We start from the raw sequence: 26,896 nt of genomic DNA, 5'->3' as shown, positions 1-26,896 counted from the left end.
AGTAAGTCATAGATCTTTGAGCCTCAGTCTGACACTGGTGGTTACAAGAGGTATGAAGGGGATGAGCCCCCAGCATACACAGAGATCCTTCCCGCTCCCAAGCCGGGCAAACCCCTCTGTGGCCGCTACCTCGGCCCGGATCTGGCGCCTATCTCTGTTGAGGAGACCTCGCCAGGGCCCGCGTGGCCGGTTATTAATACCCAGACCGGCACATTCCCAGCTGGCAGTGGGACAGGTGGCGGCGGCAGCAGCACAGGAGCCAGAGCAGGGTGGGACTCTAGGGAGGCCAGCGATCCGCGACCACACCGTGTGCCCAGAGTCCAAGTGGGCTCAGAACCTCGCTCCCCGCTGCCCCGGCTGGGGGACGTTCCCGCAACACAGCTTTCGGCGGCGCGCGATATTAGCCAACCTGTGCGCGGTGATGGCCACTGGGTCTGGAGCATCTGAGTGACAGGACGCGGCGGCGCCTCTCTTAAACCCGGGGCTGGGAGGCAGCCGATGACTTCGTGACAGAGGTGAGCGCACGTTCACGGGCTCCACAACCCGGGACGCATGGCCTTGGGCGTGCGGGGCGTCCGGGGACCCTGAACCCAGCTTGCACCTCTTGATCTCGGAGGATGAGGCCGCAAGGGTGCCCGGAGTGCCGGGGAGCGCCACGCCGCCTGTGAGCGCGGTTTGGCCGGCTTCGCAGCAGCGCCTGGCACTGAAAACTTTCACAGTCCCTGAACTGGTGACTGGAAGGCAGTGGCTTCTGAGTCCTTTCACCTTCCTAGTAGGTCAGGAGGACCTCAGTGCCTCTGGAGCTGACCTGTGAGGTGAGACAGCAGCGGGGTGGTGTGTGTGTGTGTGGGGGGGGGGGGTCGGAACAGATGAAGCTAGGAGCTGCAAGAATGGGAACCTGAGGATGTCTCCTCACCCCAGACCTGCCCAGATTCTTCAGCTTTAACTATGGGGAAAGATGACTTCTAGAGGCATCATCCCCAGACCTGGATGCTGGAGAGGCCTGTGCAAAGAGGTCTTCTTTACTCCCTCTCAGAAAGTCTACCCTTTAGGGCTTTCTTTTTCTTGTGAGCTAACCTAATCCAGTCGACAGGAGTCGTAGGTACACGAAGCTTAGAGGTTTTTTTTGTTTGGTTGTTTGGTTTGGTTGAGACAGGGTTTCTCTGTGTAGCAGCCCTGACTGTCCTGGAACTCGAACTGGAGATGTAGACCAGGCTGGCCTCGAACCCAGAGATCCACATGCCTCTGCCTCCTGAGTGCTGCCATTAAAGATGTGAGCCACCACTGCCTGGCTGAAGCTTAGAGGGTTTTTTTTTTTTTTTTTTTCGGGGGGGGGGGTAAGGGTGGGGGAGTTGTTATTGTTTTGTTTGACATGTTCACCTGTATGACCCCTGTGGAGGGCAGGCATAACCAACTCCAAGAGATTTCCAGTGTTCTACATTGAAAGAACACACACATACACCCCCACACACAATGCACACACACACATACACACACACACACACGGACACACACACACACCACACAATGCAGATGGCATACACACACACACACATGGACACACACACCACACAATGCGCCCACCACACACCACAATACAACACCCCCCCCCCCACACACACACGGTGTGCCTATAACCAGAAATATCAATGCACCTATTGTTGAGTTGTGAGAGAGAGGGTGGAAAGGAACTAGAATTGTCAGTTACTGCAGTTGAGTATGTGAAATGCTACAGCAGCTTTGGAAAAGTTTGGCATTACAATGTAGCAAAACAGGTGTGTCCCATGCCACCAGTGAGCCCACTCGCCCCCAGAAGAACAGCGGCTTTACGTTTAATGAGTTTGAAATGACCCAAATGACCATAAATAGCAGCAGCAGAAGCAGGGGATACCGCAGTAGGGAGAATCGAGGAAGAGACACTTGCTGCTGCAGGCTGTGTGAGATAGGGTTTGAAGGACAGACGCAGGCAGGAGTGCAAATGTGGCTCCCTCTGAGATGAGTTCATGAACTGACAAGGTCAGGGTTACAGGAGGCCAAAGCAGTGGAGTGTGTGTGTGTGCGTGTGTATGTGTACTTGTTACAGTTTCTTTATGGTTTTGATTTGCATTTCTTTGATGGCAATAGGCTGTGTAAGTCGTTTCACTAGTTTCTGGCCTCTGGCGCATTTTCTTTTAGACATACCTGTTCAGTTTGCCTTCCCGTCCTCCAAATAGCTAATCACTCTTTTCTTTATTGATTTACAGTTCTTGTGTGTATATTGTACCCTAGTCCGTTGATCTGATGTATCTTTTCTCATAATTTTTGCTGTTACTTTTGTGATTGGAAGAAATCACTTTTTAAAAGCATTCACATAATATAAAAATGGGAAGTGGACCTTAGCTGTGGTTAGAACTTAGGACTTTGCCCACTTTGACCCTGGCCTCACTGTGGACAACTTTTCAGAAAAGGCATTTGGGTGTGACTTAGGGTTCTGCTGGGGAGCGTCCTGGGGGACAGTGGGTCCCAGTAGCTCTAGGGTCCTCCTGTATAGCTGGGGAGATAACACAAAAGGGATTCTTTTGAGGGTTCCAACACGAGACAGGGCTTGGTGAGCCTTTGTCTCTCTGAGAGGGACTGTGCCTGTGTCTATCATAGAGGCTGTCAGGGCGTGGAAGTAGGTTGCTGCCTTGAACCTCCGACACTAGTCTTCTCCCGCAGGACAAGTTTCCCACAGGCTCGCCTCACTGACCAGTGGTACTCCCACCAGAAGCCCGGTGTGAGGACAGAGATGGCGCTGAGCCTGGAGTCTACAACAAGCTTTCCCATGCCCACCATGTCCAGAAGCTCTGTGTCTGAGCTGCCTGGAGGCTCCAACGTGTCCCTCAACAGTTCCTGGACTGGCCCAACAGATCCCAGCTCCCTGAAAGACCTTGTGGCCACAGGTGTCATCGGGGCAGTGCTCTCAGCCATGGGTGTGGTGGGCATGGTGGGAAATGTGTACACTCTGGTGGTCATGTGCCGATTTCTGCGTGCCTCGGCCTCCATGTATGTCTATGTGGTCAACCTGGCACTGGCTGACCTGCTGTACCTGCTGAGCATTCCCTTCATTATAGCTACCTACGTCACTAAGGACTGGCACTTTGGGGATGTGGGCTGCCGAGTTCTCTTTAGCCTGGACTTCCTGACAATGCACGCCAGCATCTTCACCCTGACCGTAATGAGCAGTGAACGCTATGCGGCGGTACTGAGGCCTCTGGACACGGTCCGGCGCTCCAAGGGTTACCGTAAGCTGCTAGCGCTGGGCACCTGGTTGCTGGCGCTGTTGCTGACCCTACCCATGATGCTTGCCATCCGGCTGGTCCGAAGGGGCTCCAAGAGCCTCTGCCTGCCAGCCTGGGGCCCTCGTGCCCATCGTACTTACCTGACGCTGCTCTTTGGGACCAGCATTGTGGGGCCTGGCCTGATCATTGGGCTGCTCTACGTCCGTCTGGCCAGGGCCTACTGGCTATCCCAACAAGCTTCTTTCAAGCAGACACGGCGGCTACCCAACCCCAGGGTGCTCTACCTCATCCTTGGTATCGTCCTTCTCTTCTGGGCCTGCTTCCTACCCTTCTGGGTGTGGCAGATGCTAGCCCAGTACCACGAGGCCATGCCACTGACGCCTGAGACTGCGCGCATTGTTAACTACCTGACTGCCTGCCTCACTTACGGCAACAGTTGCATCAACCCCTTCCTCTACACTCTGCTCACCAAGAACTATCGGGAGTACCTGCGTGGCCGCCAGCGGTCACTGGGTAGTAGTTGCCGTGGCCCAGGGAGTGCTGGCAGCTTCCCTCCCAGCCGAGTCCACCTCCAGCAGGACTCGGGCCGCTCGCTCTCCTCCAGCAGCCAACAGGCCACAGAGAACTTCATGCTGTCTCCAGTTCCCCCTAATGGGGCCTTTGTCTGAGAGTGCTCTGTGCGATCCTGGGATTGGAAAGGACCTAAATGCAGGCCACTCCCAGAATCCCCCACTCAAACCCAACTCGCTTGTCTGTCTTCTTCAGTCCTCTTCTGGAAAGTTCCCTGTTCTTTCTTGTTTGTTGTTCACTTCAGCTCTGTCAGCACCTTCCCAATGATGCCAACACATTCCTGCTTCAAACCAGTCTCCGAGGAGCTTCAGAAGCTGTGGCCCAGACCCTCTTCTGAAGACCCCGGTGAACTAAGTCATCTAGGGCCTAATTACCCAGAGCAGCTAGTACTAGGCTGTAAACCTGACCTTTGATGTAAGACCTTCCAGCCCCGAGGACCTTCCCCCATTGGCTGGTAAGGGGCCTGCAGGCATCTCTCCCCATCCATCCCATGGTAGCTTCTTGCTTCCGTATGCACATGGAACAATAAACCCTGTACTCTGAAGTGTGTCCTGCCTCAGTGTTGGAGATGGAAGTTGGGGTGGGGTGGGGGTCCTGGACCTAGAGATCCCCAGCACTAGGCACCTGAGTGTCTGGCAAGGTTTCCAAGCCTTTGCCTGTGGATATCCCTACATGGAAGCCCTCCCCTGTACTTAGGGTGGGAAGGAGGGCAGGTAGTTGAGAGATATGAGGGGCTGGGGTGGGGCGGGATGACTGGGAGACGCTGCCCAGCTAGCACTGAAGCTCAAGTGCAGGAAGGAGACCCCACAGGCCGAAGTTCTCCTAGGAGGCAGCACAACCCACATGTGGCTCATGTTGACACGATGAGGTCTTGGCTTCACTGTTCCTGGATAAACTGTTTCCATGTCCTAAGTACCATCCTCGGAACATCTTTCCCCTGAGTGACAATTTCTCCTACCATGGGCAGAAGACAGCTGCCCACCCTTTTCAGGGTGACCATCAGAGGCTGGGACAGCACCTTAGTCTGGTAGTGCTCTTGCTGAATGCCATGTAGACTCTGGTGGCAGGACATGGAATGCAGGTCTCTGCAGTGATAAAATGTTCCAGAAGCAGATCCTGATGTCTGACCACAGTGTTTTGTGCTTTTTTATTTTGCTATTAAAAAATGAGGGACACACATGGGATATACGAACACACACACACAATTGAAGGGGTTCAGCCTGAAATCCCAGGAGTTGGGGAGGCTTGAGGTTGTAGGAGGAGCTAAGGTGGGAGGAGTAAGGAGAAGAAGGAAAATGAAGAGGAGGAGCTAGAGAGAGGTAGGAGGATGAAGAGCCACGCAGGTATGGAGAGCAGTCCTGGGTAACGACTTATATTAAGGTTAGCTAATTGGGAAGCACCTCTAATTGTGTGGGCACCTTGTTACTGAGCATTACCAAACATAGAAAGCCTTTGGATAATCTGAGCATTAGAGTCTCATTTCTACCGGGCCTGTGTGGATGGCGGGATGGTCTGGGCACAGCCTAGCCTTGAGGAGACAACATGGAAGATTAGCAGAGCCATCTCCCACGCTGGCATCTCGTGGGTGGCAGGGCCAGCATCTCTTTTCGCAGCAGCGAAAACACACCTCTGCCACTTGCTCCTGGCTGCAGGCCTAGGCTAGTGGGAAACATGGCAGCCCTGATTCACAAGACAGATCAGGTGCCACTGTTTTAAATATCTCCTGCAACATGAGGTCAGACTGTACTACTTATCAAAGGCTTTGTCTCCAAATTTAACAAAACAAAACAAAACATCTTTTTGAGACAGGGTCTCACTATGTAGCCTCTGCTGGCCACCAACTCATTATATAGACAAGGCTGGCCTTGAACTCAGAAATCCACCTGCTTCTTCTGCATTCAGAGAACTGGGATTAAAGGCATGTGCCACAATGCCCAGCTCCAAATAAACAAAAATGTAAAGGTCTGGGAATAGCTCAGTGTCAGAGCACTTGCTTAGCATGTGAAAGGCCCTAGGCTTCACCACCAGCTCTGCAAAACAAAACAAGACAACAGATTAGCAACTTCACTAGAGGAGTGTGTGGGTAGTGGAGCCCCTGTGCTCCTCCTCTGATGCCCCAAGCCCCACTGTCTCTTAGACTGGGCCTCAGCTTCAGGAAGCTCCTTCCTTCTTGCCAAAGCCCAATCCAGGGTCTGAGTTGGTAGCACCTTTACTTGACACTCATTCATGTTGTGGCTTCAGCTCTGGGCAGGGGCGGCTCCCCATTTCTCTGGGAGGCTTCCTCATTCTCCACAGCTCAGATGATCCCGAGAAGGGAGCTTATGCAACATTGTGTGTCCACATAGGGGATTTGACCCAGAGTCAGTACACAACTCAAGGGGAGGGGTTACCATGGTTACCATCCGCAGAGAGGTTCACACCCTCCACCCCTGGGGACTATCCTGGAGTACTGGATGGGGTGGCCATGAACTGGAAAAGCTTGAGACATGGAGTGTAGCTTCATCCCATAGCCAACATCAGGGAGGGAACCAGAACTTCCAAAGGGCTACTTCTTATTCTAGGTGTGCACGGTTTCTATGAGAGTACCGCTGTCCTGGGGAAAGCAGCTCTGTGACAGTCACTGTCTCAGTCTTTGCCACCTGCTAATCTGGCCTCAGGGCCTCTTGGGACCAGCACTGACAGACAGAGGTTGGTGCCAGAGCAATAATCTATGCATGTGTATATGTGTGCACGTGGACACACACCCTCCAAACATGTCACATATAACAAATGCAATAAGTACATCCCACACCCATATATCCCACCACACATTCCACAACACACATAACAAATGTATAATATTCACCTCACGCATCCACCTCCCAATAAACATACCATGTCAAACATAACATCGATCAGACACAACACATGCATGTATGCACAAACCACAGGCACAGCATATCACGTACATAAAACATACAACATATACGAACACACTAAACACTCACTGCACGCTCTGCCATCATCCAGAAATGCTGCTTATGACAAGCTGACAATGGGGGCGGGTAACATGTCAGCTTTCAATACAGGTGATATGACAAGCTGACAATGGGGGGGGTAACATGTCAGCTTTCAATACAGGTGATATGACAAGCTGACAATGGGGGGGGTAACATGTCAGCTTTCAACACGGGTGATATGACAAGCTGACAATGGGGGGGTGTAACATGTCAGCTTTCAATACAGGTGATATGACAAGCTGACAATGGGGGGGGGTAACATGTCAGCTTTCAACACGGGTGATATGACAAGCTGACAATGGGGGGGGTAACATGTCAGCTTTCAACACGGGTGATATGACAAGCTGACAATGGGGGGGTGTAACATGTCAGCTTTCAACACGGATGATCCTAAGCCTGGATTCCAAGTCCCTATCTCCCTGGGAATCAAGAGAGGTGAGGTCAGTGGGGTTGGGCAAAGCCACTGTCACAGAGTCACCTTGGCTCTGTCCTCCTTTGGCACACGGCTGCAGTGGTAGGCCTGTCCATGGCCTGCCTGTTCTCAAGTCTCGCTGGGAGCCGGAGCTGACCTCCACTGAAATCTTCCTGTCATCTCCAGCACAGACTGAAGGCTCTGCTCAACAACTCCAATAGTGTATGCAGGATTTTACTGCTCTGTCAGCTTGTCCATCACTGGCCTGAGCCTGCTCACCCACCAGGTTTGGGGGCCAGTGCCCTCCTGGAGCCGTGATTGTCAGCTAACAGCATACTTTCCCCTCTTCTGTCCTCGGGGAACTTTTCGCTGCCCGCCCTGTTTTAGATAAGGAAAGGATACGTGTTCACAGAAAGTGCAGGCCGGAAGACTGAGCTGGGGTGACAGGAAGTCCCTCTGGCTGGTACCCAGGGCTCTCTAGGACATGGGCCTTTCCAGAGCCTTCAGGCTATCATAACAGAAAAGACAAGAAAGGTGGTCCACTAAGGGCCCAAGCCTGGGCAAGGACAAGACCACCAGTCTGGGATTTGGAATACAAGCAGGGGAAGTTATGATGGAGAGAGCCTGTGCTGTTCTGGCCAGCCAGGACGGAAGTGGAGGATCGATGATCGCAGGGAGGGGAAGGGGTGGAGTGACCATGCTCCTAGGGCTGGGTCTGGCTGTCAGTAAGCTGAGTGGGCTCTCCATCAGAGTCCAGGGGTGGCCTCCCAGGCAGCGGCAGCCAGTGGCTGGAGGGGGAACTGTTGACCTGTGTGACTGATGAGCCCACAGAGGCTGAGGGACACAGGGTGATAGATCAAGTTCTTTAGTTTTTAAATGTCATCCACCCAACACGTAAAGTCTAGCCAAGAAGAAAACAAGCTGAAACATCCGTGTGGTGCGAACTGTGTATCTTGTCAGTATGAGTGTTACAGGAAGGTGGAGCTGGCCTTTGAGTGTAACCCCTGGCCTCTGAGCTGTTTCAGGATGAGCTGGCTTCTTGGGACACCTAAGCTCCAGGACAGTGTCCCAGGCTCATGTACCCTTGTGATGTCAAGTCCTCTCACCCTGGCCACCTGGAGGGAAAGCTCCCTACTCTGGGTTCCTACCCTTCCTCCTGCCCTGGGCTCTGGCTTTGTCTTGCATCCAACCTGGGTAGGAGCTGCTGGGCAGTTCAGCCTGGCTGTGGATGCCTGTGTCTGAGGCCATGGGATTTGGGTGGAGAGTCAGGAGCATCTGCTTCTGATTTAGACACTGTGTGGACAATGGCCAGGGGAGTGGAGGCTGCAAGGCCCTGGATCACTTTACTCCAAGGTGCTAAACATCCTAACACAGTGGCCTTCCAGTGGGACAGCCCGGCCCAGAAGACTCTGGAGACAAGAGATTTGCCTTAGGTAGATGGGACACCCCACCAGGCAGATGACTGTGTCTCTCAAGCAAAGTAAAGCTCAGGTGGCATTTTGAACATTCATGTCAAATATAAAATCATAAAAGAATGAAGGAGAAAGGTGAGCACTCATATTTCTAAAAAAGAAAGTCTGACCCAGCAGACAGGGGTGCCGCACACCTTTAGTCCTGGCACTTGGGAGGCAGAGGCAGCTGCATTACTGAGAGTTCAAGGCCAGCCTGGTCTACATACCAAGTTGTATGGGTTACAAAGTGAGACCCCGTCTAATAAAAAAAAAAAAAAAGGGGGGGGAGGGGAGGTGGAGGAGCCTGACCCAGAATCCAGAGCTCTCTAGGAAGAAATCTCTGGTTACAAAAGCCATTTAGAATGTGATGCAGGAAAAAACCATTGCAAGCTCAAATAGAGATTCTGTAGTGACAAAACAAAATCCCAAAACGAAAAAATTGACCTTTTATTTTTATTTTTTTAAGAGCCCTTTGGCTGATAGAACCTTTACCTAAAAGGCATGAGGAACTGGGTTCTATGCCCGGCACCACAAACAAATAGGTAGGTAGCTAGGTAGATGTATAAGGGATATATGATCAAGACACATTGTTTACACGTATGAAACTGTCAAAGGAGAAGTAAAAGATAATCTATTTTAAATTCTAATAAATAAATAAATTGAATCACACACATGTTTATAACTCTCTCCTGAGCAATCAGGGTTTTATCCTGAAATCCAAGTATCAGGTGTGGATTAGGACTTACCAGGAAGGAGCTGATTTCAGCATTGTTATGAAATGTCCCACAGCTGTTAACTAGGTCATGGCATGGCGTCTCCAAAGAAGAGCAACGTTCTGCGGGGTCAGAAAGGGATGGACCTCAGGCACTGTGGTCATGGACAGAAAGGAGAGTGTAACATTGTATAGTGTAATCTCAAGTTTCACTTAAAACAAACAAAGTGCATTTGTGACTGTGTGCATGTGAGTCTGGGGTGTGGTTGTGTGTAGACATGCATGTGTCTGTGCACAAGTATGCCTTGTGAGCATGAGTGGATGCTGTGTGAACACACATGCACACATGCAAAAAGAAAATCTCCACAGAAATACCTTAAATATCAACAGTTACCTCACAGTGGGAAAACTTTGGGGTTTTTGTTTTTCCGGTTTTTTGGTGGTTTGGCTTTTTTGTTGTTGTTGAGTTGTTTCTTTTGGTTTGCTTAATTTTTCAAGACAGGTTTCACTGTTGTAGCCCTGGCAGTCCTAGAACTTGCTCTGTAGACCAGGATCTTGAACTCAGAGATCTGCTTGTCTCTGCCTCTAGGGTTGTGGGATCCATCACCACTGCCCAGCCAGTTGGCTTTTGGTGGTGGTGGTAGTGCTGGGTTTTTTTGTTTTGTTTTGTTTTTGTTTTCTTATACTTTTTTGAAGTTTCTCCCAGAGGATGTGTGCAGCTTTAAATCTGGGAGTGTTATTTAAGCATTCCAGTGCCAGAGACCGCCACTCTCACCCCAAGTTTAGGTGGATCAGAGCATTTTCAGAATAACAAGAATCCTGTGCCTTCCCGGGTCCCGTAGATTAATACCCCTCTACACCGGGCCATTGTCAGCCATGCCGCAGGGAGAAGGAACTGGAGCCTAGGAAGGGGTGAGGTCCAGACTACGCTGCCCAACCACCAGGAGTCCTCTGTCTTTGGAGGCCCCACTTTGCCTAAGCGTTTCCTTTCTCAAGTGTCCATCCATTATTTAGGCCTGGTTCAGCCCTGCTGCCAGCCCTAAGCACTGGGTCCTGGGCTCCTTTGCTTCATGAATCTTCATGGTTGCTGGCTCTACTCTGTGAGGTGTACTCAGAGTGAGGGACTGTGGGTAAGGAAAACGTTGGCTCCTACACACCAAGCAGCTATTGAAACCTGTCTACCACAACCGGAAGATTTCAGCAAGAGGTTTTTCTGTCCACAATAAGCAGCTGGTTCTAACCTGTTCATGCTAATATTGCCTACAAGACGGGACCTGGACATGTCCTGTGAGCATCCCCAGATACTTTGTCCCAAAGGCCCAGCCATGCCCAGTCTCCTAGAGACTACGTTCCTGCTGCTGTCAGTCAGGTTTTGCTACACAGGGGTTCTCAACCTTCCTAATGCTGCAACCCTTTAATAAAAGTTCCTCGTATTGTGGTAACCCCCAACTGTAAAATTATGCCATTGCTACTTCATAACTGTAATTTTGCTAGTTATGAATCATAACGTAAGTATTGTAGGATATCTGACATATGACCCCTAAGGGGTCTTGACCCACAGGTTGACAACTACTGTTCTGGAAAGTCACAGTGGAATATCACACCTGTGGCCCTGTGTGTCTGCATCCTATTGGTTTTCAGACAGGCACATGCTGTGCAATGGCCATAGCTCCCTCTCTGTGGCTTTAAGTAATCTGCTGATGGGTGAACCACAATCTACAGGCCAACGTGTGGATTCACACAGTGCAGCAATCAACAAGATTGCCAGGAGCACCGTGATATTTGAAACCCACAGTGGGGCTGCCACGGAGCCAGCCCTTGTCTAGAGTAAGAGTCAAGTTCCTGTCGTAGTGGTCAGGCCATGAGCGCTCACAGAAAGGCTGGGGTTTTCCTGTTCTCGGCCATTACCACTGATCCAAGGTATTTCGTTTGCATTTGAGAACAAATTTCCTCTCATAGAATGCTGGTGGATGTCTCACTGGAAGACGCTGACTGAATTGGGGTTCTGTTTTGTAAAGAGCAGAATTAAATGTTGAGAATTTTAGGAACGGAAGACTTACCAAATGTGGGACAAGAAGCTCATGACAAGACCTCAGGGAGCCTTGCAGCCAGATAGCCTGGCTGGACTGAGTAGCCATGTGCCTCAGGAGAGGGCCACAGAGATAAGACATATGTATGTGTCTATACCTGAACTGTTACTCAGCTGTATTGGGCCAGATCAAAACCAGAGAGTGGTGATAACATTTTGACAAGCTGTCAGTCCCAAAAGCAGGACAGAGGAGGCATGGTATGATCTCATTCCCAAGCCAGGTTGATCTATCTTCAGATCATATTACCTCAGCTCAGAGTTAATGACACATCTCTAGGCTAGATGTTGTTACAGCTCCAAGTTGGAGAAGGTAGGAGGTACCCAGGGGCATCTACATGACTGCATGGGGTATATCAGTGAAGGTGTACATGATGGTATCATGGTTCAGATCACTCCTACACCTGTGTATGTCATTCATCAATGGAAAATTCCACGCACCAAAGTTTCCTGCATTCATAACCTTTCCAGGAATTAAGTCCTCCTCGGTAAGTATCACCTACAAGTAGTAGCTTCTGCTTCCCTCCTGTGGTGGACACTATCTCAATTAAAGGGAACGGCAGGAACCCCACCTGGCCTATGGGGATGATACTGGCAGTGCTGAAACATGAGACTGTCCAGACCTGCAAGGTCATAAGGAGCCTGTGGTTGTCAGTGGTTTGTGAAGGCCAACACACTTCCTGCCCAGAAACTCTACCCAGCTGGGGCTGGGGTCAGGGGTCATTGATCTTGCTGAGCCACCAGAAGGGCCAGCAGGGCGAGGGTAGCTAGGTTCTTAAATACCCTTGGGAAGGTCCTCAGGAACTAGTCTCAGCCCTTCCTGGCATCTCCCCTCACCACATGCATGTTTTTCTGTTTGAATTCCAGACAGATGACGGATGAACGAAAGCCAGGCTGCTGGAGCCAGTGGCAGACATCTCCAGTCTCAGGCCATTCCTAGGCCAGTGAGAACGCTGTCCCATGTTGGGTCAGGAAGGTCAAGTCCCTCAGGACTGATGTGGCTCCAAAGGATCCCTGTCCCTGTCCCCTAACAGGTACATAGGCTGGCAGTGGCCTACGGCTGAACAGTGGTATACTACAGCTTTGTCTTGCTGGAGCCACATATGTTGAGGCTGAGTGTGGACTGATAAAAAGCAGCACTGGGCACCCAGCAGCCAGGGAGCTCTCTGCCTACCCTCCCCTATCAACACAGCCTGAGATACCTCCATGATCTCTGTCAAGCCCAAGGGTCACCTTCTGGGGATGTCTCTTCCTTCCCTACCCATCTTTTTTTTTTTTTTTTTTTTTTTTTTTTTGCCTGCAGTGCTCTCAGACTACACAGATTGGCTGGTCATTTGTATTTTTCAGGTATTACAGTGACCTCACTAGCTGTCCTGATGCTAGGCCATTTTTCTACTCAGTCCTCTTAGCTAAGAGACTAGGTGCTTAAGGGGCACCTGAGCTCTGCAGAAGGGGACATGGGAGAGGATATATGGTTAGATGCTAAACACCAATGCTTTCTTGCAGGGTTCTAGCAAAGACACTGCCCTGAAGCTGTGCTGGTGGGGCTTCCGTCTGCCCAGGTGGCCATGAGCCAGGAACATAGCTACTTTGGCTGGCCAACAGGGACACAGTGGTCCTTCCACAGCTTCTGGCAACTTGCAGCATAATTGAAAGTCCAGATCCTGTGTCTCACTCCATAAATATGCATCAGTGTGAGATTCAAAGGCACCACAGGTGTCCAGGGTGGCGCCCTGTGCATTGGTGTTCAGTGGTGGTTACTGTGTGCCTAGAACTCTTATAGGGCTGGGACCCTGAACAGGGTTGGGTCTGGGCCCTGATGGATGAATCAACATGCACATACAGCCTGAAATACAGACATACATCAGGTCTGTCTGAGCTGAAGGCCTCTGAGAGGGGCCCAGAAGCATGGGGGACAGAAGACACCAGTGGTTATCCTTCCCAGGCCCACCCTGTGTCTGCCCTCATTGAGAGACAGATATGGGGAGGGCTCATTGGTCTGGACCTATGGATTGCCAAGGCCTCTCACTTTGACTTCTTCTAGTCTCCCCTGTAGGTAAAAAGATACTTTGTCACAGAGGGTGGACAGCTAGGGCAGGCCTGAGCTGAGGGACTGGGCACACTGTGGGAAGACAAGAGATTGAGGCAAGATGCATGAGGTTCAAGAAACTACATGGGTGTATGGAGACCCTAGGATACCCATTTCTTTACACCTCTCAGGCCTTTTAAAGAGTCTACAGCCAGAACTCTCTGTTCTTATCAAAAGCCATAGAAGGGGGCATTGGAGTGGCTGTGATCTCCCAACATGGCACAGCTAGAGAGAATTCTGTGAGCCCCTGCCAGCCTTCTTAAGAATAGGGATACAGCCCCGACTACCCCTTGTTCAGCCTAATCTAGGCCTCAAGAAGGGATAGCAGACTATAAAGCCAGATAGGGTTGAGTCGGAGCTGAGGTCCTCTGTATGTCTGGTGCACAGGCGGCAGACTCTTCCCTGCATACAAGGGCCACAATGTACTGACACACAGGGTCAGATACCAAGGGTGGACATTGTACAGAAGAGCAGCTGAGAGCCCCAGAGGGAACAAAGGGTGTTAACAAAGGTCTTAACTCCTAATGGCCCAGACCTGCTCTTCCTAGTTGGTGCTAACAGGAAGGAAATGAAAGCACAGAAACAATGCTCAGGTTAAGACCCATAGAGAGCCAGGCGTGGCGGTGCACACCTTTATTCCCAGCACTTGGGAGGCAGAGACAGGCAGATTAAGTTAGAGGTCAGTCTGGTTTACATACCCAGTTCCACACCAGTTAGAGTCACACAGTGAGACTGTGAGACCAAAGAGGGAGGAAGGCAGACAGACAGACAGACACAGACAGAGACAGAGAGATCCATGGAGAGAGCTAAAGAAAGACCTGGTACCAAGCAGCTCACGGGGATGAAAACAGACATCCAAGAAACGGATGAAACCCTGATATTTACAGTGTCAGGTATCCTAGGAGAGACTGCTGACAGGGGGCTGGATTGCAATTTATCAGTGAGCCTCTGGGGAAGTATATCTAGGTCTCCTTCTGCTTGATTTCAATCCACTAGTTCTAATGTTTGTCTTGCTGGTTTGAACTTTCGGTGATGCTCCCCCAGGTTATCTTGAAAGTAATGTGTCAACTGAGCACATGAAACACAAACTTTGGCTGTTGCTTTGCTTGCCTCCTGCCTCAGAGTCAAGAGCATCGGACAGGCGGGACATTTGTTGAATGGAGGCTTGACAGAGGCTCCAGAGGTTGATAGTACCCAAATTAAAGCTGCACAGAATCTGGATATGTAGGATAGGTGAGTGGACATTTTTCTGACCTACAGGGTTCCTCTGCAGATACTGGGTGTGTAAAATCATAGATGGGACTCTTAGAACACATGTGAGGGTCTGGGATTAGTGTCATGTGGCTAGAGCTTTCCTGGCTACCCTGCCCATACCTGAGCTTGCAAGGTGGCCATCAACCCAGACTCGCTGCCTCCCAGACCTGGCTTCCTTTCCAGAAACCTTTCAGTCCTTTGCAAGGAAGCACCCATGCAACTGCTGTCTTAGGTTTGATCTCCGTTTCACCGACAAGCAAAAGTGTCTTCATTTCTGTTCACATGAGCTAGGCCCCCAGGACCGGCAACAGCTTGGGAGTCTTGTGGCTCTGGGTACAGATCAGCAGAGGCTGATAATGCTGTCTAGGAATCATACAGGATGGCTAGTTCTTGCTACATCCATAGAACTCTCAACTATGTTCAGGCATGACACCAGGTGAAGGTGCTGGCCCAGAAGAAGTGAAGGAAGGTCCTCGCTCCACTCCCTGGCTTCCATGTGACCTGTCTTTGGCAATGTCTCCATGACAACTGCAGAGCTAAAAGAGAAGAGTTCTGGGGCCTCCTTGGCACTGTCTAGAAAGGGCTCACCAGATTTGGCTGTGGAGTCTGAGGGAGGAAACTACACTTGGTTTGTGCACTTGCTCTGAAGGAACTGGTCAGGTAGAATAACATAGGCTGGACCCATGTCGAAAGTGTCCCTCATAATGGCTGTTCAGCTGATGCTTGCTCAAAGGCCTGTGGCTATTCTCCTTAACTACTAGGACCTGCAGGACCCCCCTTGTTCTAGTCCTGCCCTCTGCCTATTGCTGATACCTGACCCCAGCTTTGATCTGGCTGGGGAAGAATGTCATTGGCCATGTGACCATTCCAGAAACTTCTGGACCTTCATGAAGACCCACTGCCTATTCCCACTTAAGTATTGCCTTTTATGCTGTGTCTGACCAGCTTAGGACAAGATGGCCAGACCTCCTCACCAGGTAAGTACTGCCTAGTACTCCAAAGGACACAGAGGACATCAGGGTTATGACTATGGAGGAAGTACCAGACATGGCATGCCTGTCTTAACTACAACCAGAACTTCAAGGGCCAGAGATACAAGCTGACAACCGCAGTGAGACCTGACTGCCTCCCTGACTGGACAGGGCCAGGAAGCAGCAGCCCTGCAAGATCAGCATTATCCACCAGCAGCCTGAGCTGTTGTCCCCACTGTGATCTACTCCGGATGACCAGTAGGGGGCAGCAGACGCCTCGGCACTCACAGAACTCTTGTCTATGGTAAAACCTGCTAGAACAATGATCTCTGCATGTGGAGATGACACCTTGAGATGGGTACCAGAACAGCACTACAGTGCAGACCAGGTTCCTCTATTTGCAGATCTCCCCCGCCTTCATGGCCTCACAGCTAGTCATTCGAGGATCGTAGAGCTCCTAGGTTTTGTCTGTTTGTTTGAAATCAGGCTATAGGGCAGCAATGGCCAGAGATGACTGAGCTGTCTTGGGCAACCACTAAGGGCATATAGACTGTGGGTGTAATTTCAACAACAAGGCCATCTGCCTCAGGGGTGCACGCCACGTACCATGTGCCATGCTGCCTGGACAGAAGAGTGGTGATCGGCAACTCTTCCCAGGCTGTAAGGTCAAGATGGCTGGATGAGTCTGGTTTGGGGCATGGGGCAGGGGTGGGGGTGGCATTCTTGGGATTCCATTTATATGTGTATATGAGGGAAGGGTCAGCCTTCTCCTGGGGATGTGGCTTCAGGGAGCAACTGTAGCCCATGTTTGACCTGGCAGATACTGGGCTGACGGAGCTGCCCCTGAGACCCAGGCCTCCCCTATGGCACTTTGGTTCCAGTTCCTCTGCTTGTTGCTGATGGGAAGAAGATGGTACCTTACTGGGCACGAAATCCTGAGGGCTGGTCACAGGGATGCTGAGACCCTCCTTGGCAGGGACATACGTGGACCCTGTACTTCTGGGGATAATGCTGGGGACAGGCAGGGCCCAGCACAGCAAGACTGAACCTAGGCTGGTTCTCAGGTGCTGAATGTCAGTCTCCTCCTAAAATGCACAGACTTATCCTTCACCCATGAAACTTCTTGGGTTCCCAGAGATACTAACTATTGGAGCCTTTTCCAAAATGCTACCATTTCTGTTCCTATGTCCCCTCCCTGTTGTACAGTTTGTTCTAGAATGGACCACCTTCACTGGGCTACATGGGCTGGGGCAAGATGTCTAGCTTCACTAACAGAGGGTTGTTTCTTCCCCACCTGGGGAGGCCTCCTGAGGAATGAGGCCTGCCAGTCACAATGTGCAGCGCCCAGAGCACACACTCAGAGCTCTCGGGTAACAGGCTCCTTCCTTGATTTACTCACAGATGAAAAGATTAAAACATCAGCAGATCAACTCGGGATAAGGCACTCCGTGCGGCAACACTGGGCTGAAGTGGGAGAGGAGCACAGCCAGCCCAGCCTAGGAGTGCCTTTGCTGACAGGGCTGTATCACAACACAAGGGTGCCATGAACAGGCTTCTGGACATGGTACTCAGGACTCGACCTAGCTGGTCACGTGAGCACTGGGTCCTCGATGCCGTGGTCCGGGTTGCAGGTGAAAGCGATGGTGATGGCATAGCGGGTGCCCCAGAGGACTTTTTCCACCCGGTGCAGGTTCTCAGAGCCTGAGGTAAAGAATGAGACTCGACCTGGAGATAGAGAGAAGAGTGGTGACCTCTAGGCCACGTTTGCAGGATGAACACAGCAATAAACACAGCAGTACTGGACAAGATGGAGAAACCCTGACAAGGAGCGAGAGAACAAAACCAGCAGTACTGGGTGCGTAACGGGGGGCACGGGACACCTCCAGTCTTCCTGGCTACAGGGAAGACTCTCTGTGGTGGGGAGGGCAGAGGCTTGCTCATAGCCTTCCAGGTCTGACAGGTGGGAAATAAAAAGTAATCACAGGGGCCAGACACATGGTTCAGCAGTTCAGAGCGCTGGCTGCTCTTCCAGAGCCTCCTGGGTTTGATTGACAGCATCCATGTGGCAGCCACAGATGGCTCTAACTCCGGCTCTACGGAATCTGATGCCTTTTCTAACCTCCACAGGCACCATACACAGTTTACAGACATACATGCCGACAGAACATCCATACACGTGAAACAGAAATAAAACTTTATAATAAAAGAATCAGTTACGGAGGGTGATAATGATGGCCTGGCATCCAGCATGTCAAGATAGATGACTGGTGAAGACAGAAACAGCCCGCTCTGCAGCCTCAGGGCTGCTCCTAGTGACATTCCCTGGTCTGCCAGTCCTTCCAAACCTCAATTCCAGGAGAATGTATACTTGTTTGAACATCTAACTGGCCCGTATGTACTTTTACTGTAAGTGCTTACTGCTCAGTGCTGCACTCAGCTTTGTGAACGTCTGAGGAACACTGGGCTTCAGAAGGTGCAGCATCTAACATGCAGCTGGGCTCAAATGCTTCATGACAGTGCTGTTCCCCTTCTGGCCACCACAGTTCTTCCTACTGGGACTTGCCTCTAACCCTTCAAAAGGGGGGAAAAGTCCATCTGACCTGCATTGTATCCTGTGGGGAGGCTTACACAACCCTGAGAGAGCAGAGCAGAGAAACTAAGTGTGAAGAACCTTGGGCCCTTCCTTCTTCCTGCACCCAAAAGGTACTGTGTATGAAGGACCAGGCTTTCCAGGGTGAGGGGAGGCACCACTTTTTGAGCTAATGTGTTTTTAAGAACATTTAGTCCTTCTTTGTCAATTAATCCTGAGATATAGAAACAAGCAGGCTAACCTAGTGCACAGCAGGCCCCATGGAGGGGCCATCTGAGACCCTTAGGCCCCAGTGCACAGCAGGCCCTATGGAGGGGCCATCTGAGACCCTTAGGCCCCAGTGCACAGCAGGCCCCATGGAGGGGCCATCTGAGACCCTTAGGCCCCAGTGCACAGCAGGCCCTATGGAGGGGCCATCTGAGAACCTCAGCCCCTTTGGCTGTCTGCCCTCCCTGCTCCTCCTTAATGACAGACACACTTCTGTGTGTCAGTATCAGTAAGAGTGGGATCCTCACAGGTCCCACCATGCTTGCACATCTTACACAATGTATGGAGGACAACAGTGGATCCTGAGCTTGGGATGATAGGAAACCATATGCTGACTATCAGGTTTAGATGAGAATCACATTGGGATTTAAAAAAAGACTAAAATAATCAATGATCAAACATTGCCCCTATGGGACGCATATAAATGAATACTACTGCATACCACAATCAAGCTGATAAAGCAAGATTACTGAAAACCTTGAAAATAGCAGAAAAAAAAAAAACCAACATATACAAGAAACAGCAGCTGGCTTCTCCTCAGGAGCAGTAGGAACTAAAATTTTAAAAAATGGTATTTTGCTCAGGAATCCCACACCTTTAACCCTTAGCTTGGGAGACAGATAGGTAGATCTCTGTGAGTTCTAGGCCAGCCAGGGCTACATAGTGAGACCTTAACTTTAAAAAAAACAAAGAAAAGTGAAAAACATATTTTAACTCATTTGTTCCCACCCTCTCCGTCTCTCTAATGCTTCTTGTGATGACAAGTAAGGACGCCCCATTTCTCAGAACAGGGGATTGTATGGCACCCACAGTCCATGGGAAGTGCTATCTGATGGCTACCTACTTCCTTAGAGCAGGAATTAACTTGGCAATGGAAAAACCTGTAGCAGCATATTTCCCCTGCAAGTTGGGAGGAGCTAAGGTGGGAGGAGTAAGGAGAGGAAGAGGAGAAGGAAGAGGAGGAGCTAGGGGAGAGAGGACCAGAGAGAGGGGAACATGGAAGCAGATGTGTACCGGTCTCTAGCAGTCAAAGGTAGTTGATATATCTAGGTTGGGTATTGCATTACACCTCTAATTGTGTGGGCACCTCGTTACTGAGCATTACCAAACATATAAAGCCTCTGGATAATCTAAGCATTAGAGTCTCATTTCTACCAGGCCTGTGTGGATGGCGGGATGGACAGGGCTCAGCTCAGCCTTGTGGAGACAGACAGCATGGAAGATTGGCAAAGCCATCTCCCATGCTGGCATCTTGTGGGTGGCAGGGCCAGTGTCTCTGGCCGCCTGAGCCTGCGTCTTGAGCCGACAGCCTGAGCCAAGCAGCAAGCAGCAGCGGCATATTCTCAGGCCTAGGCTAGTTGGGAAGATGGCGGCTGATTAAGAACAAGCCAGATTGGGTGCAACAGAAACCAAACCACAAAGTGACCTAGGTTTCTAGAATCTTTCATGTTTCCTCATGTGATCATAGCCCCTAGGTGACAGGTGACACCAAAGCCTTGCTGGCTTTCAATCCATGAAGTGTTTGGGAGCCCTAACAGGTGACCTGGGTTGCAGTGTGAGATCTGGCTGCTATGTGTGTGCCTGTGCTTTCTTCATTCCCCATTGTCTGTTAGTCAGTCACAGCAAATGCCATTGCAAGGAACTGTTGGAGCCACAGTCCAAAAGGACTCCCTGACTCACCTTGTATGAACACCCTTGCTCCTTAGATGGAGCTGTCAGTAAGCAGAGAGTTACAACAGGACCACTTAGCTTGTGAGGGTGACACTGTAGCAGACAGGGAGAACATGACACATACGACATGCTGGTGCAATGGCCAGTGTGTGTGTCTCTGCATGTCAGCTGGGTCTTGGCCAAAGGCAGAGACTACATCTCAGGAAGGTGGGCAACCCATTCCTGCACTTTCCCACATAGCGAAAATTCCTGAGTCACCAAAGTCGTCACCAGTCTACCGGGATCTGTACTCAGCTTCCACCTCCTATTCAACCTAGGCTCAGTTTCTACCTCCCCACCAGGGCCTAGGTTCAGGCTTCATCCCCTACTAAGACCCGGACTTAGGCTCCACCTCCTGGCTAGGAGCTGGGCTCAGACTCTGCTTTTTACTGGGACCTGAGCTCAGGCTCAGAGGTTAGGCAGGAAGAGATGTTTGTCCGCTTCCCTAGGGAGAACCATGCAGCAGGGTGCTGGGGAATCTGGGTCTTCAGGCCACCAAGGATATGAGCTCTGAGGCAGGCCCCACAGTGCTATGTAGGACATGATAGACTGTGAAACACCGTCTCTACACTGGGTCTATCACTTAATCTTATCTTTATCGTGATTTTGTGCAGCTAGGGATCTCAGGGCCTCTGTGCACTAGATAAGCTTCCCATTCAGCATCCACTCAACCTTAAGTTGCCAGGTCCCCTCAAAAGAGGAGCAAGCAGCAGAGTCTAGTGAGACCCTGCACACCGATGTGATACCCCTAGGAGCCTGGCTCTGCCAGTCACCTGCAGTGACACTGGGCAACTGAGTAACAAAGCTGGCCCTGGGTGTCATGACCAGCAGACTTAGACAAAGCCCAAAAGATGTTGAATAAGTGTTCTATAAATGTAGTATTGACTGGAGTAAAGCCCACCTCATCCACAGCAGGTAGGTGTGTGTGTGTGTGTGTGTGTGTGCGTACATGCTTGTGAACATGCTTAAATGTCATGAAGCTGAACTACAGGCCTGTATCTATACCCTAGGCAACCCATTAGCCTGTGTCTTACCAGCTCTGGGCTCCACCGTCTTGTTGGACCCTTCCTCCATGAACACAAAGCGCCCTCCACCGAAGTCCTCTAAGTAGTCGGACAGGTAAAGCAGCGAAGTGTAGTCAAAAGATCCGTAGGTCACCTGTGGGATGGAGCATAAGGGAGCAGGTCAGACTTCTCGACTCTTATGGGGAATGAGGCTCTTGGGTTTTTTTGTTTTTGTTTTTTTAAAGAAATCATATTATTACTTATGTGTGTGTGTCTGTGTCCATGTGTGTTAAGGTACCCGAAGAGGCCAGAAGGAGGTATCAGATCCCTTGGAGCTTGATTTATAGGCTGTTGTGAACCATCCGATGTGGATTCCCTCTACAAGATCAGCAAGTGTTCTTAACCTTTCAACCATCTCTCTCTCCATGCCCAGAAATGAGGCTTCGGACCCAGCTATGCTCCAACAAAGCGACATGCAGGGCTGGTGAATAGAAGCCAGTGCAAACGGGCTCCTACCTTGGCCATATAGCAAGTGAACAGTGTGCTGTCTAGAGAAAAGCATGCCAATTGTGGCCAGCTGTGGAACCGTCCCAAATTTCTGTAAATTAAGATAAAATATACATAATTTGAAGTCTACTTCCAACCATGTTTCCATGCACTATCAGCACTGGGCACACACACTGCTGTCCGGCCATCCCTACCTTCTACGCTGGCCACTGCCTCTTCCCAAACTGGTCCCTGGCACCCATGATTCAATGTTCTCTCTGGGGATGTGGCACCTCTGGGAACCTCATGGAGGACCAGACAGTTGTTGGTGTGTGATGAGCACACTCACTGGGTGCAGGGACAAGCTCACTCGTGCTCATCCATGCTTCAGACCCTCACATTCCTGGAGCACCCACAGCACAAACCTCACCCTGGGGACCATGATATGGGCCTTGAGGAGGAAGTAGCTACAGAGAGGCACTGGGGACAGAGGAGAGCCTGCTCCCTCACTCATTGGTGTCGGGCTCCAGTTCAAGGATGATGAGTTGATGTTTCCTGAGGCCTTGTAGCCGTCTCCATAGAAGAAGGGACACTAACCACAGAATACGGAGGTTTGTACCCAGGATCCCCACAGAGCCAGTGCTGAGGGCACAGGATGCTTCCTTTTTGTCTCATACAGTCCCACTTCAACCATGGAGCGCCTGGGTTGGCTCAGTGCAACTGGTCTTTTCCTCTCATTCTACTGCTCCTGCATACATCTCTACAAGGGCTCCCCACACCAGTTCTTACTAGGCTCTGGTGAGACTAAGACAGATACCAAGAGAACAGAGCAATCGAATATAGGAAAACTCCATGCACAGAGAGTCTCCTGCCTCACCTATTGGCCTAGGCTTAGGCAGGAACTAGTAGGTGGGAGTTCTGGCAGGGAGAGCGGATTCTGGGTTAGAGTCAGATGTGGGAGGGGGCTGATTCACCCCAACTCAGAGGAAGGCAGTTGTATAAAACTGAGGAGAGGTTCCAATCATGTGGTAGGACTTAGAACAGAATACATGGGATAAATGAGTTATGAACTAGTGGGAATGAGCCAAAGCTTTTGGCCAAGGCAAATAATTCATAATCTTACTCATAATAATCCAGTTTCAGAGTCGGGGAACAAAGAGGCTGGGTAGAAAAGCCCATGGTTACAAGCAGAATTGATACTCAATAATTTATCAGAAAATATGTTTTACACCAAAGCAGTGTGAGTGTGGAAAACCCTATTAGAGCAACTCGAAACACAGAATAGAGATATGTCTAACAAGAAGCACAGAGGAAGCTGGGCGAGGTTATACGTGCCTGTAAACACAGCTCCTGGGAGGCAGATGCAGAGAGATCAAGAGTTCAAGGTCATTCTCAAAGACACTGCCGCAAACAAAACAATGCAAACAAGGCCACACACACGCACACGCACACGCACACGCACACGCACACTCACACACACACACACACACACACACACACACACGCAGGCACGCACACAAAGGACGGGGGAATGGCATCTAGGGAGAGGGTTCAAGGTAGCAATACTTGCTACACCAGTATGAGAATCTGAATTTGAATCCTTAGCATTCACTTAGAATGTTGGGCGTCACTGCACATATCTGAAACTGTAGCACCGTTGGGGGTGGGAACAAGAGGATTTCTCAGGCTTGCTGGCTGCCAGTCCTATTCCAGGTTCAGGGAGAGACCATTTCTCAAAGGAACAAAGCAGAGAGTGATAGAACAGGACAGCCAACATCCTCCTTTGCCCTACACACTTGAATATACACTACACACACATAGAGCACACACATATCCAACACCAGGTGTGAAAGTATACACTGTTCTGAAAAATCCCACAATAAATGCTCCATTCTGATTTTTAGGGGAACGGCCATTGAAGCAGACACCATCATAGACAATCATCAGAATACTCCTGCAAGGCCTACCAGATGCAGTGAGACAGCACTGCAGAAAACTCAAGGCTTAGAAATCAGTCAAAAATGTTTTGGAAAGGATCCTGATGTCATAGTACAACCCTATACAAGGCATCAGGTTGATTGGCTTATGCAGAGTTCTAAAGTCTGGCCTATTCCATGTGCCTCATTTGCTGGTCAGATAGATAATCATTATCCATCGGATAAATTGATTCAGTTTTGTAATTGCCATGAATTCATTTTTCCATCTCATATTGCACATGCACCCATCGAGGAAGCATTGCTAGTTTTTACTGATGGTTCCTCATCAGGAACAGCTGCTTATGCCTTTCAAGATCAAGAAGTCTCCTTTGCTACATCATCTGTGTCAGCTCAACTGGTTGAATTACATGCTGTTATTGCTGTGTTTCAAGCATTTCCAAATCAACCCATTAACATTTATACAGATAGCTCATATATAGCTCAATCTATCCCTCTGCTAGAAACTGCTGTGCAAATAAAGCATTCCTCAGAAGCAGCTGATTTATTTTTACAGTGCCAACAATTAATTTTGAGGAGAAAGTGTAAATTCTTTATGGGACACCTGAGAGCCCACACAGGACTACCAGGTCCTCTCTCTGAGGGAAACACCAAGGCAGATCTAGCTACTCATGTAGCTGCAGTGACTTTATCAGATCCACTATCTAACTTGGATCAGGCCATAAAGGCTCATGAGTTACATCATCTTAATTCTAAAACTTTAAAAATTATGTTTAAAATTACCAGAGAACAAGCTAGACAAATTGTTAAACAATGTCAATCATGTGTTACACTTTTACCAGTTCCTCATTTGGGCGTAAATCCAAAGGGACTGATACCAAACAGTATCTAGCAAATGGATGTTACTCATTATAATGAATTTGGCAATCAAAAATATATACATGTATGGAGATACATACAATGGTTTCATTTATGCGACATTACAATCTGGAGAAACAAGCAAGCACGTGATCACTCATATGCTTGCTACAATCGCTGTATTGGGTGTGCCTAGACAGATAAAAACTGACAATGGCCCAGGTTATACAAGCTCCAGTTTCCACTAATTCTGTGAAAAATTGGGAATACTACATTAAAACGGGTATTCCATACAATCCACAGGGCCAAGGTATGGTAGAAAGGGCACATTGAACCATTAAATGTCAATTTGAAAAAATTAAAAAGGGGGAATGGTACCCTACCATTCCCCAAGGGATCCCCCAGAAATATACTTCATCACACGCTCTTTATTTTAAATTTTTTAACTTTGGATTCTGAAGGAAAATCCACTGCAGATAGATTTTGGCATCCTGAAACCAAAAAGAATTTTGCAACAGTCCTCTGGAAAGACCCATTAACTGGAACCTGGAATGGGCCAGATCCAGTGCTTATCTGGGGAAGAGGTTCTGTTTGCATATATTCCCACACTGCAGATGCTGCACGTTGGCTGCCAGAGAGACTGATTAAACAAATAGACAACAATAACAAATCCAGGGAAGAGAAACCCCCTGAGAAGTGTATTTTTTTTCTTTGCAGGAAACATGAAGATGCTTCTCAATTGCCTTCAAACTGGAACAGATCAACCAGCAAACTTGGCTTGTGACGTCCCCGGTGTGGAAGGAGACATCACCACCAGTACCTCCAGGGTGGCTCTATTGGACTCTTAGTTCCCCAACTTATGATTTAGTGGAGAACATTGTTTAGACCTAGGAGAAAACCCACTATCACAGTCATTATAGTTGTTTTTTGGGTTTGAGATTGACTAGAGCAGGAACAGGGATTTCCTTACTTGTTTTGTTAAGATCAAAGCCATGATCAGTTCTGTATTTTTATAGATTTAGATTCTGCTATAACACATTTGTAAACAGAATAGAAGAGGCTTATACTTTTTACCCCTCAGACAGAGGGAGTTATGTGTTGCCCTTAAAAAAGAGTATTGCTGTTATGCTGATTATTCAGGCATTGTTAAGTCTCTTGTCTCTCAGGTCCATGCTGTTCAACAAACTGATAGCTTTTGTACAACAGATAGACGCTATTCAAGTGAAACCCATACACGTCTATTATTACAGGCTGGAAATGGGGGATTGTAAAACCTGTCATCAAGACTAACGAGGATTATCCCCTAACTTACCCACTAAGCTGGATAGTCAATGACTGGTAAGAGAACACTTCAAGACCCTTTCCCCTAAAAAGGGAGGCCTCACCATCCTAAGACAGGAGCTCAACCAATGGCTGTTGAGTATCCAAAGATGGGAAAGGGAGGCTGGGGTCATTTGTTCCAACCTAAGACAGGCACGGTTTCCGTAAGTTTTCCCAGCCTTCCCTTTTGAAAAAAAATTTAAAAAGGGGGACCTGTGGGGAGCCGACAGAAAGCAGCTATCATCCTTGCAGCCATCTTGAGCCATATACCCTGATAAGAGACTTGATTACACCAGCCTACAACAGCTGAGCACACTCTGATAACATCTTGGTTTAGATATCCAGGATCTTCCCTTGGGTGTGTGAGACTTAAGCTGTGATTTAGAGCCGAGACTTAAGGGCATGACTTAGAGATCAGTTTTAGAGACAAGGCCTAAGGGCATGACTTAAAGGCGTGGCTTAGAAGTGAGACATATAAAAGGCAAGAGGCAGACAGAAGAGTTGAGTACAACTTGGAACTAGGAATTAGGTTAGAGGGTACAACTTAGAGTACAACTTGGAGTAGGAATTAGGCATTGAGGAAGAAGACACTTGGATAAGAGAACTCAGAAGAAAGCAACAGATTATTAGGTATTAGACATTAGGCACCTAGCACTTGGAAGAAGAAACTTGGAACTTGGAGGCACTAGGGACTAGGAACTCAAGACTTGGGACTTGGAGAGGAGAAGAGAGACTGAAGAATAAACGGGATTGAATCATAGTCTGTCTGGTCTCCATTCCTCGAGTCCCTCCTCACTCTCTCTCTTGCTGAACCCCAACCCGCAGACTAGAGCAGCTTGGGGCAGTGCAGTCTCTAACAATTTAGCCCTCAATGCTTTTGGCAGTGCGGGTTCCAACACTGACAACTTGGCCCGCAACATTTT

At 49.5% G+C, this 26,896-nt stretch overlaps 2 protein-coding genes across 2 annotated transcripts in view; one reads left to right on the top strand and one right to left on the bottom strand.

The window, feature by feature from the left end:
• Positions 1–243: 243 nt before the first annotated feature.
• Uts2r (urotensin 2 receptor) lies at positions 244–4,374 on the top strand. The gene is made up of 2 exons (XM_034506803.2): positions 244–515; positions 2,698–4,374. The coding sequence occupies exon 2, from the start codon at positions 2,768–2,770 to the stop codon at positions 3,926–3,928; it is 1,161 nt and encodes a 386-aa protein (XP_034362694.1). The 5' UTR covers positions 244–515; positions 2,698–2,767; the 3' UTR covers positions 3,929–4,374.
• Positions 4,375–17,175: 12,801 nt separating this feature from the next.
• Ogfod3 (2-oxoglutarate and iron dependent oxygenase domain containing 3) overlaps positions 17,176–26,896 on the bottom strand; it is a 26,462-nt gene continuing 16,741 nt past the window's right edge. The window contains exons 8-9 of the mRNA XM_034504881.2: positions 21,406–21,529; positions 17,176–17,529 (exon numbers count right to left, since the gene is read on the bottom strand). Coding sequence (XP_034360772.1) covers positions 17,393–17,529; positions 21,406–21,529 — 261 coding nt within the window. The 3' untranslated portion in view covers positions 17,176–17,392. The remainder of the gene's footprint in view (positions 17,530–21,405; positions 21,530–26,896) is intronic.

The sequence above is a fragment of the Arvicanthis niloticus genome, chromosome 6 (assembly GCF_011762505.2).
Source record: "Arvicanthis niloticus isolate mArvNil1 chromosome 6, mArvNil1.pat.X, whole genome shotgun sequence".
NCBI classification, from domain to species: Eukaryota; Metazoa; Chordata; class Mammalia; order Rodentia; family Muridae; genus Arvicanthis; species Arvicanthis niloticus.
Note: the sequence above shows the minus strand (reverse complement) of the source record. Positions and strands in the feature narration are given on the sequence as shown.